Below are 14776 nucleotides of genomic sequence, written 5' to 3'. Positions count from 1 at the left end.
AACCCTTCTGTTCACTGACCTCACTATCCAGGAAGGACCAGAAAATCCACAAAACCGTGGAGAGAATTCATGGCTCCCCAAATCTGTTTCCTTCGTCTCTAACTTGAGTGTAAAATCCCTGTCCAAACGGATAAAAAAAATCTTGCCTAGATAATTTTCTTCACACTGCTTGTATTTTCATTTGTCATACAGTCTAGTTCTCAAATTCTTCTCAACCAGAGGTGGTACAACCCCCACTGGGGGGCATTTGGAAACGGGTTGGGGGTTTTTGTTGTCACAATGGCTGGGGGCAACACTGGCATTTGGAAAGCAAAGCTTGGGACATTAAACATTTTGCAGGTTTTAGGACAGTCCCACACAAAGAAAATTTAGCCCACCTAAGAGAATAGTCCTACACAAAATCCTATAGCACTTCCATTGAGAGAGACTCTCAACTGAAAACAGAATTACCAAGAAGGTAGAAAGTCCCATACTGTGTGATCATTTTAATAAGAGAGACTAGATACTACATATTGCAAGGGATATATAGGCAGCCTCTTCATTGGTCTCACCTGATTCCGTTTTTGAATTGACACAGGTGGTGTTTGGAGAACATGTGAAGATGCTGGTAGTCAAATCCCAGCAACCGGCCATCTGAAGAAGCTTCTGTTGTCCTTAACCACTGGATTCCAAATTATTAGGTTGAAATGTAGCTGTATTCCTAGTTAATATGTCATACACTGGCCACTCTTGGGAGAACCTTGAGATGTTGGCCTTGTCGGGCTTGAGCGAAGTTTCATGTTCCGGTTCTATTTATGAGCTTCAGCTGCTGATACAGTGCTTCCTGAACTACTCTGTGATCATAGTGATCCTCCGAATAACCCCAGTGATGCCGGCTTGGAAATTCACCTTATAACACTTCTTCTTCCCAGAGTTGGAGCACATAAACATTTAGATGTCTTTTCCTGTAAATATTCTAGACATTTACCCAGACTCTACTTAAATGTATACTGAACTTGGGCTGCTTATCTCCCTGTCTATGTTTAGAAGAAGAAATTCAGGAGGGTTCCCCCCACCTCCGGGTTTCTTTGTTGGAAGTTACTATCACGAAGCTGTTTTTTATTGTTAAGCTTAGCCACCTGCAAAATGCATTGCTCCACATTACTCCTTGGGGGTCTAGAGGAATAAGTCTGGTTGAGTAAGGAAGCCATTAAACAGTGTGGAATGATTTCTGTTCCCTTATGCATATTCTTATAGACATGGCACCTGAATCTAGCAAGGACCTTTTCATGTTGCACCTTAAAATCTTTAAGCTATAGACACTCCAAACCATCAGGTGGCTTTTGGACTGAATGAATTGTGTGTCTCATGCACAGGTGGTTGGTGTTCATGTTGTTGCTGTTGTTTTTCTCTTGGATCTTGGAGCTTTTCTTTGTTTGTTTGCTCCTGTGTTTGCTCACCTCTAATAAAACCAGGCACAAATGAAAATCATAGTGCTCTGAAACAAGGGGGCCCTGAACTGGACCCAGTATGTCACGTGAACATAAAAACATCTGAACGGGGGACAAATGATGCTAGAATGTATACTCCATGCATTTTATGCCATCTAATAATCTGTTTTCTTAATTTTGTTTCTTGTGGTGAAATGTGACTTTCCGATTAAAACGACCTTTTCTTCTTTGACACTTTTTTTTTGAGTTGTACAATAAAGAGTTTGGAAAGATTCATAATTCTGACTGAGATTTGCAACCAGGAAATATAAAGAAGTCTCAACAGTAATCTTGTTCATGTGCTTCTAACACCAGTTTAAGACTTTATTAGTTATGGAAACTGTGTATGATTGTGTATGTGTATATACTAAATAAAACACATGCCTCCAATTATGCAGTGCCATTGATCTTGAATATCGAGGGGAATCCCTTCTATGACCAGCACACAGAAAATGATAGCATGGTCTGTCTTTCAAAAAATGCCTTGCCATCTTTCTTACAGCTTTATTTTGCTAAATGTCTGTTTTGTTGTGATCTGTTGTACCTCACAGCACCATTGTGACTGTGGTGATGCCTCATTTGCATGATGTGTATGTTGTGTTCAATGTGAAATACATTTTCATTGAGGAGTCTGATGGCGTGCTAGTGTTTTGTTTGCTTCTGTAGGATCAATGACGAAATGTGCTGAAACCAAACCAGATTTTTTAAAACCTATGTGGAAAAACAACAAAAATCCTATGCGGGTGTCCTTTCCCTGTCAAACTTGTTAAAATTCCTCTGTTGTCAGTTCCAAGTGAAGCCAACGATGGGAATAAGCTTAATCGATGAGCTGCCTGTAGGGCATCATGAACTTCTAAGTACAGTCAAGTTGCTGTACTTTCATACCGCTAATGTGTGTGGGATTTCTAGCTAGCTTAAATGCGGTTAAGCTTAGCGTAATCTGTGAAAACATTCCACATAGCAATCTGGCATTTAAACAAAATTAGGATGGGAATGGTGACCCTTGAAATTTTCCAGTACGCTGAAACCCAGACCAGCTTTTTGTATCTAGTTCTCAGTTTGTCTACCGCCTGGGAGACAGTACCAGCCAAGACCAGGAGCCAGGGGGTGGGGACAGGACTGGAATAGGGATGTTGGAACCCTTGTGGTAACTTCTGGGCTGCCGTCTCCAAAGCCAAGGGCCGGGTCAATGCAGCCCTGCCCAGCTCTGCTGACAAAGCCTCTAGTGAGGGCCGGGAGTGGACATCCTAATTCTCCGTATGCTGGCCTTTGGCAGTGGCGTTATGTACCAGTAGCTTCTGTCATCGTGAGCTCTGGCCAGAGGGTCACAGTGGTGGCCAGTCACTCCTAAGAGGAATTTCTATTTTGTGAACATTCTAAATTGTTCTTAGTATGTTCAGGTTTCCTATTAATCAAATACTTTTGTAAACTAAATTTAGAAAGCAAATGTAGAGAATTAATTTGTTTTCTAGAGGTATACTCATTACATTGGGGCACAACACAGGGTGACCTCCATCCCTACTCTTCAGCATCGTTCAGGAAGCACAATTATGTAAGAAAATGGAGTGAGAACTCTTAGAAACATTAGAAAAGAGAAGCCTTTACAGGTAGTCTTTTTTGGGGAACCCAAAAGAAACAACTGAAAAGCTTAGAATAATTTCACAGGGGAGCCAACTACTAAATAAAGACAAATCAATAGTTTTCTTACACATAAACAGGAAATAGATCCTAACAAAACCCATAAAATTCCTGGAAATAACAAGCCGTGTCTAACACTTGACTGGGGGACATTAGAGTAGATGTAAATGGAAAACCATGCCATTTCCCCGAATGGGAAAACCTATACATGTGAAGAAGACCAATAGCAGGTGGCTCTTGCATTTGTGCAGTATTTGTAAATTAAATGACGTTCCAATCAATACGGTGTCTTTTTTACAACTTGAAAATATAACTGTACAGTTCATGTAAGAAAGTGAACACAAAGCTAAGAAACTTACAAAATGAATTTTTAAAAAGGGAGAATTTCTCCCGTCAAATAGAATATGTGATAAAATTTCCGTGACTAAAACAGTATAGTCTGATAGAGAAATAGAGAAAATTTGGACTAGAAACAGATCAGTGACATACCCAAGAGATAAGAATTCAAGGTATGATGGGGCTGGGGTGGACCATTTGTACCTGTAGAAAGATAGCACGTGGTTTAGTGTTTCCTGAGGGTCAGTTGAGTTGAGCATCTCTGATGGGATGGAGATAAGGGCCCGGAAGTCAGTGAGGAAACGATAAAGACAGGAGTGGGGTCCAAGGTGTGGGTACCAAGTATGGTTCAAGGTGTAAGTCAGGGAAAAATTTAAGTGCAGGGCTTAGTAGCAGCTTCCGAGGATCCTGAAGTGACAGGCCTCCCGGAGTGCGCCATGATCTCAGGCCGTGGGAAGAAGTGGCCTCTACTCGCCGAGGTTTAAGCTGCTTCTGCGAGAGTGGACCTTAGCAATCAGCACGTCCTGAGTTCCTGCTATGCTCCAGGTGGGCCTAAGACTTCTCCAGGCTGTGAGGTAGGTAGGAGAGCGTTACTTCCCCAAGGAGACACAGCTGGAACTTGGCAGAGCTGGGGTTGACCCCAGGGCCGCTGCTTTCGTGCCTCCAGGGGAGTTGACAGGCTCTTCTGCCCCTGAGAAGAGCAGAAGTATTTTGCTGGAGTAGGCGCGCATAGCTGAGAGGGGCCAGAACCCCCATGGGGAACCTAGCTCTGAGTGTGCTTTTATAAGAAAAAACGATTGAGATATCATTCTCATACCATAAAAATTTCCCCTTTTAAAGTATACAACTCCATCTTTGGGATATTCACAAAGTTGTGCAACCATCACCACTATCTAATTCTAGAACGTTTTCATCTGAGTGTGCTTTTGCAAGCGTTTCTTACCCATCTCTCTACTCAAAGCAGCAGAGCTTGGCTTCATCGTTAGTTCAAGTCCTCATTGTGCCTAGAAGCAAGAACGTGGGATTTGAAAATAGTTTTCCCTGAACCAGTCACTTCCCCTTCTCCCCCTTCTGATAGGCCAAATTAGGGTGGTGTTTATGTAACTTAATTCATGTGGGCTGTTTTGTGTTGTTCCACATTCTCTGTGCATAAATATTGGATCAAATGCCCAACATGGGCTCACTTACCAGATACCCAGCATAGGCCTTCTAGGTCGATGAGAGACATGAGTGGGTGAAATGGATTTAAAGTGCTTTGAAAATCCTGACCCCTTGGAGATGTGCTCTCCTTGCCCTCATGTTTCTGGGACAGATGGCCCATGTTCACCAGGAGGGAGGGAGCGTTTCAGTGCTGGCTTTTCTTTTTTTTGGCCCTAAGGTCCAGGTCAGGGTCCAAGACAGTGGGCACTCTGCACTGTGGAAAGAAGTCACCCCTTCCAAGCCCAGAGCCTGGAGGGGCACTTTGCAAAAGGCAGAAGGAGCTGATAGGCTTCAGATGTCACACCTGGAGAATTCACTCCCCACTTCTCCTTTCAGCTCTGCGGTAAATAAGCCAGAAGCTTCTGTGCGGCAGTTAGAAAATGCCCAAGTTTAATCCTTTCGATTGGCACTGAGGGATGGTTGGTGTCAGGGGAAAGGTCTAAAGCAGCCAACCTTCTGGACTTCCAAGAAAGTATTAAGGCAGGCTTTCCCCATCTCACCTTATCTCAGGAAACGCAAAATGCAAGGAATAGAGTCCCAGGGAATTGAACCTTTGTGTAAAGTAACTTCTTTTTTGAATTAGAGCCAAGAGCTCCCCGTCGGCTATACTAGTCTTTTAATCACATCTTCCTAGAGGTGTGTGCAGGCTCACCTTTGAAACAACCAGACAGTTGTCGACAAAGAAGTGACAGCTAGGAAGGGGGTGGGTCCCACAAAGTAGACGTGCAGAGGGCATGTTGGATGGAATGCAGTCCCCACGGTGGGGTTCAAAGGGTGTTTTAGAACAAACTGAATCTTACTGGTACCACTGGGAGGAAAGAATAAATTCCATTTGCTCAGTGGACCTGGCCTTCTGAAGGGTTCTCAGGGGCCACCCCTGTGTGGTGACAGCCCCAATGGCTGGTATGAGGTTCAGTGTTCACCGATGGTAAGACATTATCTAGAACGTGGAAATAAGGCCAAAAGATACCTGTGCGCCCTTTCAAAGCCCTGCTCCAGTGTGGTTGCAACAAGGCAGCCCCAGGGGCTGCTGAGTCTCATAGGATGTAACTTCGTATGACTGAGCATGTGCTATCGACTAGGACCCAGTCTCTGGAGTTCTTCACTTGTAGACAGAAAGTTGCAGATGACTTTTGTCCTGTAGAAAAGCTAACTCCAAAGGTTATGTCTGTTTGTCCCTGGAGGGCACTAAACAATTTTGGATCTAACTTTGCCATCTTCTCCCCACGAAATATACGCATGTTGCTATGTATATAGCTACATCCGTGTGCGCATAACAAGCGGTCCCCACATCATCCCTTGATCCAGCTTTGTCATCCTGCTCCTTAATGAGGTAAACACATTCCTGACACATGCTCGAGTATATTTACATCACAATTATGCTTTTAACATTTGGGAAGTTATGCTTTGACAATGAGGAAGCTTTGTGTCCTCAGCAGGCTTTGGGAAATTTTAAACAGCTGCTGTAATAGCTTTAAATGTTCGTATTAAATGCTAGTGTAGGGGCCGGCCCCGTGGCTTAGCGGTTGAGTGCGTGCACTCCGCTACTGGCGGCCCGGGTTCGGATCCTGGGCGCGCACCGATGCACCGCTTCTCCGGCCATGCTGAGGCCACGTCCCACATACAGCAACTAGAAGGATGTACAACTATGACATACAACTATCTACTGGGGCTTTGGGAGAAAAAATAAATAAATGAAATTGTAAAAAAAATTATTAAAAAAAATGCTAGTGTAGTGGATGTCGTGGTGCGCCACCTGGACAGACCTGCCCTTTAGAACTGAGATATTTGTCCTTCCAGATGTCTCCTTCTAGATGCTGGAGGTACAGTTCCTGAGGCTTGTTGGTGAGTTCCTCTCCGAGAACTGCCCTTGACTGAAGGAGGCTGCCTCCCCAAGGTTAAACCGCCTCCCTTGGGCAGTCTGTATCCAATGACAGGATAACTCGAGTGTATAAAGACACTTGCCTCAAGGTGGGACAACTCGGAAGGGCTGTCACAGCTTCTGGGTTCCCCTGAGGCCTTTGTTGAGATTGCGTTGCAGCCCAAGTTCTCCCTCCTGCTTCCTTCACTCCCTCGAGCGCTTCCTGCATGCTCATTGTTCTCAGAGTCTGCTTCTGAAGAACCGGACCGAGCCAGCTAGGCATTGTGCTAAGGGCTTTCCACACATTCTCTCTCTTAACCTTAAGAATGACTTGCTGAGAGAAGCACGTGCTTGCTTTACCATGAGGGTCAAGACAGGTGACATCGCTTGTCCAAGGTCATGTACAGCCAGGAAGTGCACAGCTGGGCTCCAAACCCAAGGTTTGCTTTGGGGCCCGTGCTTGCCCTGGCCCAGCACACCTCACAGTTCCTGCGTGGGCAAATCACATAGACCCAATCCCTAGTGGCTCTTGCCTGTCTACACATCTCCTAGCTATATTTGCAAGTTTCCCGATTGATCTAAACCAGCTTCTCTGCCAGAAGTTGTTGCTGACTTTGCAAATCCCTGGGAATTTTCTGTTGAGGGCATTTGATCTCTTTCTCTGGCTCAGTCCAGCAGAATACCTGCACCCTCCATTTGGGAGAATAGACAGTTGGTATGAGATTTTTTTCCTCACCCAGGAGGAAACCCATGTCATAAATTCTCGTTTATGAAGCAACTATGTATGGATACCCACTCTCTATTCCATGCCAAGCATTTTGCTAAGGATGGGGATGGAGCAGAGAATGAGGCTAGATAGTGTCACCACCCTCCTGGAGCCCATAGTCTAGCAGGGAAGAGAGACAGTAAACAAATCATTTAAGAAGTTATTATTTGCAATTGCAATGGGTGATGAGGTCAGGTCTGCTGTCGTGAGACATTTACTTGTGTGATTCTTTGATTAATGTCTGTTTCCCTCACTATATACTTCCTGACAGCAGGGCTGCCATATTCCTACCACCTAACACAAGTATTCAGTAAATATTTGTGAGTGAATAAACACAGTTTTTTCTGAGGAAATCTATGAATTAAAATCCATGGCCTCTGATCTGCATATCTTTCTGCCAGATCCACATTCTATCATGAGCTGTCAGTCGCAAGGATCCTGGGTTTTGTGTTTGCTTTTGGATCCCCAGCACCTAGAACAGCACCTGTCACAGAGTAGCCCCACAATAGATCTTGTTGAATGAAGGCTTTTTTTTTATTGAGAATAAGTATAGCGGTTTGGATGGTTCCACTACACACAGCAGAAAGTGGCTTCAATATTAAGAGTACTTATTAATCACACATAATATATAACAAGCTCCAAAGGCAGCTCAATGACATCAGGATTATGGGGCAGCACTTCTTTGAGTGTCTTAGCTATTAAGAATTTTGCTCTGGCACCAGCATCCCATCCTCATGCCATCGTGATCAAAGGCATGAAGACGTTAGTGGCTGGCTGCTCCTTGTACTGCTGTCTCCTTCTACCAGGGAGGAAACCTTTCCCAGAAGCTCCCAGCAGATTTTTACTTCTCATTGGCCAGTACTAGCTCTTACACTGACCCCTTAAGCTAATCACTGGCTAAAGGGAAGGAAATGATCACATGTATTAGTTAAGGTAATGTTAGCTTCTATAACAATACTCCCCCCAACCCCAACCCGCCACAAGATGCGGAATGTCTCAAATACAATAGAAGTTTTTCCTCCCTCATGCGAAGTCCAAAACAGATGTTCTTTATTACAACTCTCCTCTGAGTGGTAATTCAGGGACCAGGCTCCTTCCATCTTGTCGCTTCCTCATCTTCCAATTTTATCATGTTTTTCTGCATCAAGCCAACAGAACAGAGAAAAATTATGGAGAAGGCACACTGCTCCCCAACCACCTTGGCCTCTAAGAGACACATACCATTTCCACTCATATTTCATTGGCAAGAACCTTTCACATGGTCCCACTTAGATGCAAGAGATGCTGGGAAGTGTAGTCCCTGGCTGGTTTGCTTCTTACCAGAGATATTGCTGTACTATGCAAAGAAGAGCACAAGTAATTTGGTGGATAGTTAGTTGTGTCTGCCATGCCATGAGTGACGTAGACCAGAGCTGTCCAATGGGAATAGAATGTGAGCCACATATGTCATTTTCACTTTTCAAGTGGGGGCCTGGGAAAAGAGGGGCAGTAAATATTCGGATTGTATTATTATAAAGTCTACCACAGGGTCCAGTATGTTCTCTCTCCCTACCAGTCTAAGGGAGAGTGAGAATTGGTGTAAAAAATTAAGAAAAAACTGTGGCATACTTAATAAATATGGAGCTAAACAAAGAAAATTTATCAGGCAAATGAAATTTTTGAGAGCTTAATGAATTTTGAATTGGTGCCTGGGTTGTGCCAGGACACACAACCAGACTGCCAGTGGTCGGAAGAGATACAAGAACTGAATCTATCAAGGATTTGGGGGAAGAGCTTTGGATTTAAATAAGGGGAGTAACGAACTTTGAAAAAATTATTTTGCAGCAAAATTAAGTTTTAAACCTAACCTCATCGTTCTTTTTTGCCTTGCATCCATGCAGGTAGTGCACGTCAATCCAGTTGTTCTCGAAATAATGGCTGAGTTGTGACACATTGTTTTAAAACCACAAATATGATGTGACTTTCAGAACCAGGGCCAAGCTGCTTCACATCTTACATCCCAGAAGAGTTCCTGAGAAATAATTTATGGGACCAGTGGGTTGGTAGCAGCTACCCAATCTTGGTTAGGAATTTGTCCTCCACGTCAGTAGGAAAACAGACAAAGGCAGTGACTAGAATGAGCAAAAGGAATCTGCAGCATAAGCCTGTCTAAAACCATTTTCTTCCAAACAACATAAATCATTTCTGTCTGAACTCCACTGTTGACAAAGCCCTTAAAAAGTAAAGGTAAAGAAAGAACAGCATCCATCAAAAAAACCTGCCTATCTCATGGGACAGAAGACAGGGAGCGGGAAACGGGGCCAGCTCAGCCCTGTACACCAATGTTCATTGACAGTACCAAGGAGCTCAGCCAAAGGCAGCTAGTTAAGGAAAGAGAAAACTCACCTGGTTCTGGCAGTCCTGGGTTATAGGACTAATGGAGATGCTGAAGGCATGACCAATGCAATACAAACCATCTATACCAACACTATGAGAAAAATCTGGGCCAACAGCATTGTCAAGGGATGAGAAACTATTCGTCCTACTTCTTCCTAATTATCTTACTCTCACATCAGCATTTTAAAAAGAAAGCTATCCAGAGCTGGCCTCGTGGCCTAGCGGTTAAGTGCATGCACTCCGATGCTGGCGGCCCGGGTTCGGATCCTGGGCGTGCATCCACGGGCCGCTTCTCTAGCCATGCTGAGGCCGCATCCCACATACAGCAACTAGAAGGACGTGCAGCTATGACATACAACTATCTACTGGGGCTTTGGGGGGAAAATAAATAAATAAAATTATTTAAAAAAAAAAAAGCTATCCAGAAGGACGGCTGGAGATACACATCAGGTAGCTGGCAGGTTTCCCCACAAGCAGTGTCCCTCCAAAAAAATGACAATGACAGTGGGCGCTTGGTCTAAGTCTATATTGAAGCCTGATTCTCTCTCTTTTTTAATTTGAAATATTTTTTTTCTGGTTTAAGAATTAGTAGTTTAAAAACTACTCTGAATTTCATCAAGCCTCTTTGTCCATCTTCTGGGTTACAGAGAATACAAGCCATAGAGAAGTGGCTCTCAAACTTGAACGTGCTTCAGAATCCTCTGGAGGGCTGAAACTGTGCTGGGCCCCACCTCTAGAGTTTCTGATTCAGCATTAAAGCAGACGCTTTAAGATCTGGTACATGGTCCCATTCTTGCTCCTTTTCTTCTGATATGACACCAGTAATGTCTCTGCTAGGGTCTATTCCTTCAGCCTCGGTCCCAGACAGAAGAACCAAAGCTGACCCATGATGGACTTGAAATGTAAGTGAGAAATAAACATTTGTTGTTATAAGCCACTGATTACAAGCCACTTATTACTATTTAGGATTCTTATTGTAGCATAACTTACTCTTATGAATACAGAATCCTTGTATGAAGCATACTTGGCATTCGACAGCAGATTTGGCTTTGCATGAAAACCAAAGAAAAATAAAATAAATGGAAAGGCAGATAATATTCCTTTTCTCTTAGGCTTGTTCTGTGTGTTTGTGTGTGTGTGTGTGTGTGTGTATGTGTGTGTGCTATTCATATACACACCAATAGCTGTGTGACCTTGTGCAAACTAGTTCACCTCTCTGTCCACACAAGGAGACAGAAAATAGGGTGAGGGCCATCTAATTGTGCTGTCTGTTAACCAACAAGTATGAACAAAGATCACCTTGTTCAAAGATGAGTGAAAAAAATATATATATATATATCGAGAGAAAGAGAAACACAAAAACTAATCTTGGAAGAGAAAGAAGAACATAGTTCTGAAAATGACTGACTACTGAATCCAAAAGAAAAATTTTATGACCAGTTTAGCATCCTTTTGCAAGAAGATAGGCCTTCTATAAAACCAGAACAGAAATTCATAAGGAAATGAAAGGATGAGATGGAAACTCAATAGGATGACTTCAGAGAGAGGGGGAGAGAGAGAGAGAGAGAGAAAGAGAGAGAGAGGGAAAGAGAAAGAGAGAGAGAAGGAAACGATGCCAGGGAACTAAAATCTCAATGACAGAATTTAAGCAAAAACAGAGGCAGAAATAATGCTTTGGGAAACCTTGTCAGGAATACTGAAAGCAAATTTCAGGTCTGCCAGAATGCCAAAAAAGGATAGAGATGAAAATAATAAAACAGAGATCTACCACAGATAATTGCTCTTCCTAAAAGAGAGACCAGAACAAATGGAGCAGAAACGATTCTTGAAGGTAGAATGGAAGAAAATCTTCCTGAACTGAAGCCATATATGCAGATAAAAGGGTCTCACACCTCTTAACCAAACAGAAGGGACAATATGTGCAATGGAGTGGAAGCAAAAGCAGTATTCAGCTTAAATTGCAAACGTTTCTGTATGGCCAGAGCATTGAGTACGAGCAGGAGAGAGGCTAGAGAGCTAAGTATGAACCAGATAATGAAAGGCCTTACATACTCTGCTGAGGAATTTTCTCTGCAAAACAGGAAGCAAAATCATGTATGAAGAGAGGAAAATGGTCATTGGTATGGGGCTTAAAGAGAGTAGTAAGGGTTAGTAACAGCAATTGCTGGAAATGAGAGAGGTCATAGAAAAGACTTCCTAGGAGGCACCAAGGCTCTCCACTGAGGTGGGTGTCCGTAAATTTGTAGTGGTGTCATTCTATTATAGTTGTGTGGCCTTTACCTCCCAAGCAGTGCTTGGAAACACAGATGTAGGAATGGAAAATGCAGACAGCTGGAGTGTTTTAAGGTGGTGGTTTGATGCTAGGATGTGTCAAAGGGCAATTCAAGGGGCTCTGCTTACAAGAGTGGCTGAAGTTAAAGGCCATGGGTTTAAGTCAGGTAGAAGGTTCAGGGGATGTGAGAACTCTGTGGTCTTTGAAGAACAAGTATGTTGGGACTCAGAGAGAGATAGGACTGCAAGGATGAGGATTGTGAGTCCAAATAAATGGGATTTGTAAACTTAAGGTTTTAGAGATGGAGCAGTACAGAGTGATAGATGTCGAGATTTTCTAGAATATGTGCCTGGGAATGGATAGATAAAGTAGAATAGAGGTAAAGTCATCTGCGTTGACTGGGTTAAGGAAACTTGGCTCAGTGATGGATGTTGGAGTCATCAGGATGATAGCAGTAATTCAGATGGAGAGGAGAACTAATGCAGTCAGTAGATGACAGTGACAAGGGAGGGTAGTACCAGATGGGGCGGACTCTGAAAAAGAAACCTTGCACAGGGTAAAAAGAGCATCAAAGTGTCAAGTGAGAAAGCTCGAAGAGTGAGGACATACTACCTTTGGGGCTGGTGCATGGTGTGTGGGAGGAGAGAAATCAAGAGAGCAGACCAAAATGAGTCAATATTTTGAAGTGGACGGTGGAGAAATGTTGGTACCATTAACTTATTTGGAAGGTCCAGAGGGGAGGTTTTGTTTCCCGGTTAGAAGCTTACTCTGAGGCCATAGGGAATGGTTAGTGATTGAGTAGGCAGGGAAAGAGGCCACAGCGGGGCAGGTTCAGGTAGGCTGGCTCTGGAAGAGCCTTGAGGGTCAGGCCAGGGGCTGGAAGGCCAAGGCTCATTTGCTCCTCCACCTTTGCCTCCTGTGTACAAGGCTGGAAGGCTCATGGGACCAGGCTCCTGCCCCTCACTGAGAGGTGAACTCCAACTCCTGACCCTCGACCCTCGGGATCCCTAGACCTGGACAGACCTGGACGCCCAGGGCAGTTCTTCCTTCCCCGCGGGCGGGGGTGCGGGCGGTACGCGGCGCACGCGCTCTGGACAGAGCTGCAGAGGTGGGAACGGCAGGCAGAGGGCGCAGGCGCTCTGGCCAGAGCAGCCGGGGCGGGGCACCCTCGCTGGGAAAGAGTTGAGAGCAGAGGTCGGCGGCAGAGCGGGCTCAGCGCGAGGCCGCGGGCAGAGGGCGGGGCCCGGGCGGGGGCGGGACGAGGCGGTTCCGGAAGGAAGTGGTTCCGGGTCCCGCGGCCCGGTTGAGGTAGCTATGGTGCCGCTGCAGGGGGAGGAGGTGGCCGAGTGAGGGGCGAGGCCCGAGGGGCCGGCGGCGGCGGCGGGGACTTCGGGGCCGGGTGAGCGGCCCTGGGGGGCGGGCGGGGCAGGGAGGCCCCGGCCCGCGGGAAGGCGTGTCCGTGGCCCGGGTGGGGCGGTTCTTGGGGTGGCGGGGAGGATGCGGCGGCCCGCCTCGGGCTCCCGGGGAACCGCTCCCCTGCCACTGCTTCAGGCCACTGGGCCGGTGTCTTCTCTTAGGCGCGGCGACCTGGACACCTGCTGCCGCGGCCCCGATCCTCCCCCGTCGTCGGGCAGGCTGCGGCCCCGGCGGTTGGGAGCGTCTGTCCTGAGGACGGGGGGCGGTGTCCGGGGACGGTGCCCTTGTCCCTGAGGCGGCCCCGGACGCGTCGCCTGCGGGACCCGAGCCGAGGAGCCCCGCGCTTTGTCCTTCTCCGGAGGCTTTCCGCCGCGCGGCGGCATCTTCCTTGGGTAACATCCAGAATGAGTAGTGAAGGCTGCTCTTTATCCCGCATTGCAAAGTAAAACTTGTCTTTTTAGAAACGTATACTGAAAATGGGCGCATCTCCTGTGCTTCTTTAGGGTGTATTAGGAAACTGGGCCAGTCACTGTCAGGATTGTCCTGTCGGTGTGTCGGGAGGGAAAGAAATGGGAGAGAAACTTACCCTCCCAAATGTTTTCCTGCCGAGATGCTTTTCGAGCTGCCTCTTAGGTGATTGCTTTTCTTTTCTGGAACGAAGTAAAAACTGCAGGTAGAAATCAAGGTGTCTCAGACTTCTGACCTGGCAACCTTTTTAGCGTTTTCCTGAATTCGAACTGATATGAATGAGAGACTGGAACTGAAAAGAAAAGGTTTTGGTGTGGGTTCGTAATGAATGCTTTATTTTTCAATGGTATTTTAATGGTAATGATATAATAATGTTTTATTTTTAGTGGTATTTTTAAAATGGCTACAAAAATGTTCTTTTGAAAGCCCCGCTGTTTCACACCCCACCAGAAGCCTTTAATACCTCTTATTAGAAACATGTATATATAGAAACATTTAGTAACACATTTATATACAAAATTTCTAAAATATGCAAAACCACAATGAAGAAGATACACTGTTTCACCATTCCAAGTAACCATTGTGAACATGGTTACACTGGGTATACACCTCCAATCTTTTTTATGCAGAGATGAATGCATGATTTTTCTAAAGTGGATTCTCTTTGGTAACCATTTTTTTCCTGACTATATAGCATGCCATTATATGTCTGTAGTAATTTATTTAATTGGTTATTCCCAGTTTTTCACTACTTAAACATATTGTTGGAGAAATATAAAATCTGCACATCCGTGATTACTTCCTTAGTGTACATTCCTAGATGATAGAATTGTTGGGTTTGTTTTTTCTAAATGTGAATTGCTCAGTTTCCCTCTGGAAAGGATGTGCCGTTTTGCACTCCCATCAACAATCTGTGAGTGTCCCTTTTCACACCCTAGCAAAAGGCAACAGTTAAAGGATTTCTATAGGAAGAG

The 14776-nt window shown here is 45.0% G+C and overlaps 2 protein-coding genes across 11 annotated transcripts in view; both read left to right on the top strand.

Annotated features, from left to right (window-relative positions):
* Positions 1 to 2101, top strand: part of MAP7D2 (MAP7 domain containing 2) — a 103632-nt gene extending 101531 nt beyond the window's left edge. For all 4 annotated transcript variants that reach the window (XM_058535543.1, XM_058535541.1, XM_058535544.1 and 1 more), the window contains one exon: positions 578 to 2101. In XM_058535543.1, coding sequence (XP_058391526.1) covers positions 578 to 599 — 22 coding nt within the window. In that variant the 3' untranslated portion in view covers positions 600 to 2101. The remainder of the gene's footprint in view (positions 1 to 577) is intronic.
* An 11167-nt stretch (positions 2102 to 13268) lies between these two features.
* The window catches only part of BCLAF3 (BCLAF1 and THRAP3 family member 3), a 61219-nt gene continuing 59711 nt past the window's right edge, over positions 13269 to 14776 (top strand). For 5 of the 7 annotated variants that reach the window (XM_058535550.1, XM_058535551.1, XM_058535547.1 and 2 more), the window contains exon 1: positions 13441 to 13726. The gene's annotated coding sequence lies outside the window, so the exon portion shown is untranslated. The other 2 variants (XM_058535548.1, XM_058535546.1) reach the window with 2 other exon arrangements.

This window comes from Diceros bicornis, chromosome X (genome assembly GCF_020826845.1).
Source record: "Diceros bicornis minor isolate mBicDic1 chromosome X, mDicBic1.mat.cur, whole genome shotgun sequence".
Taxonomy (NCBI): domain Eukaryota; kingdom Metazoa; phylum Chordata; class Mammalia; order Perissodactyla; family Rhinocerotidae; genus Diceros; species Diceros bicornis.
This window is presented reverse-complemented; position numbering and strand designations above follow the sequence as displayed.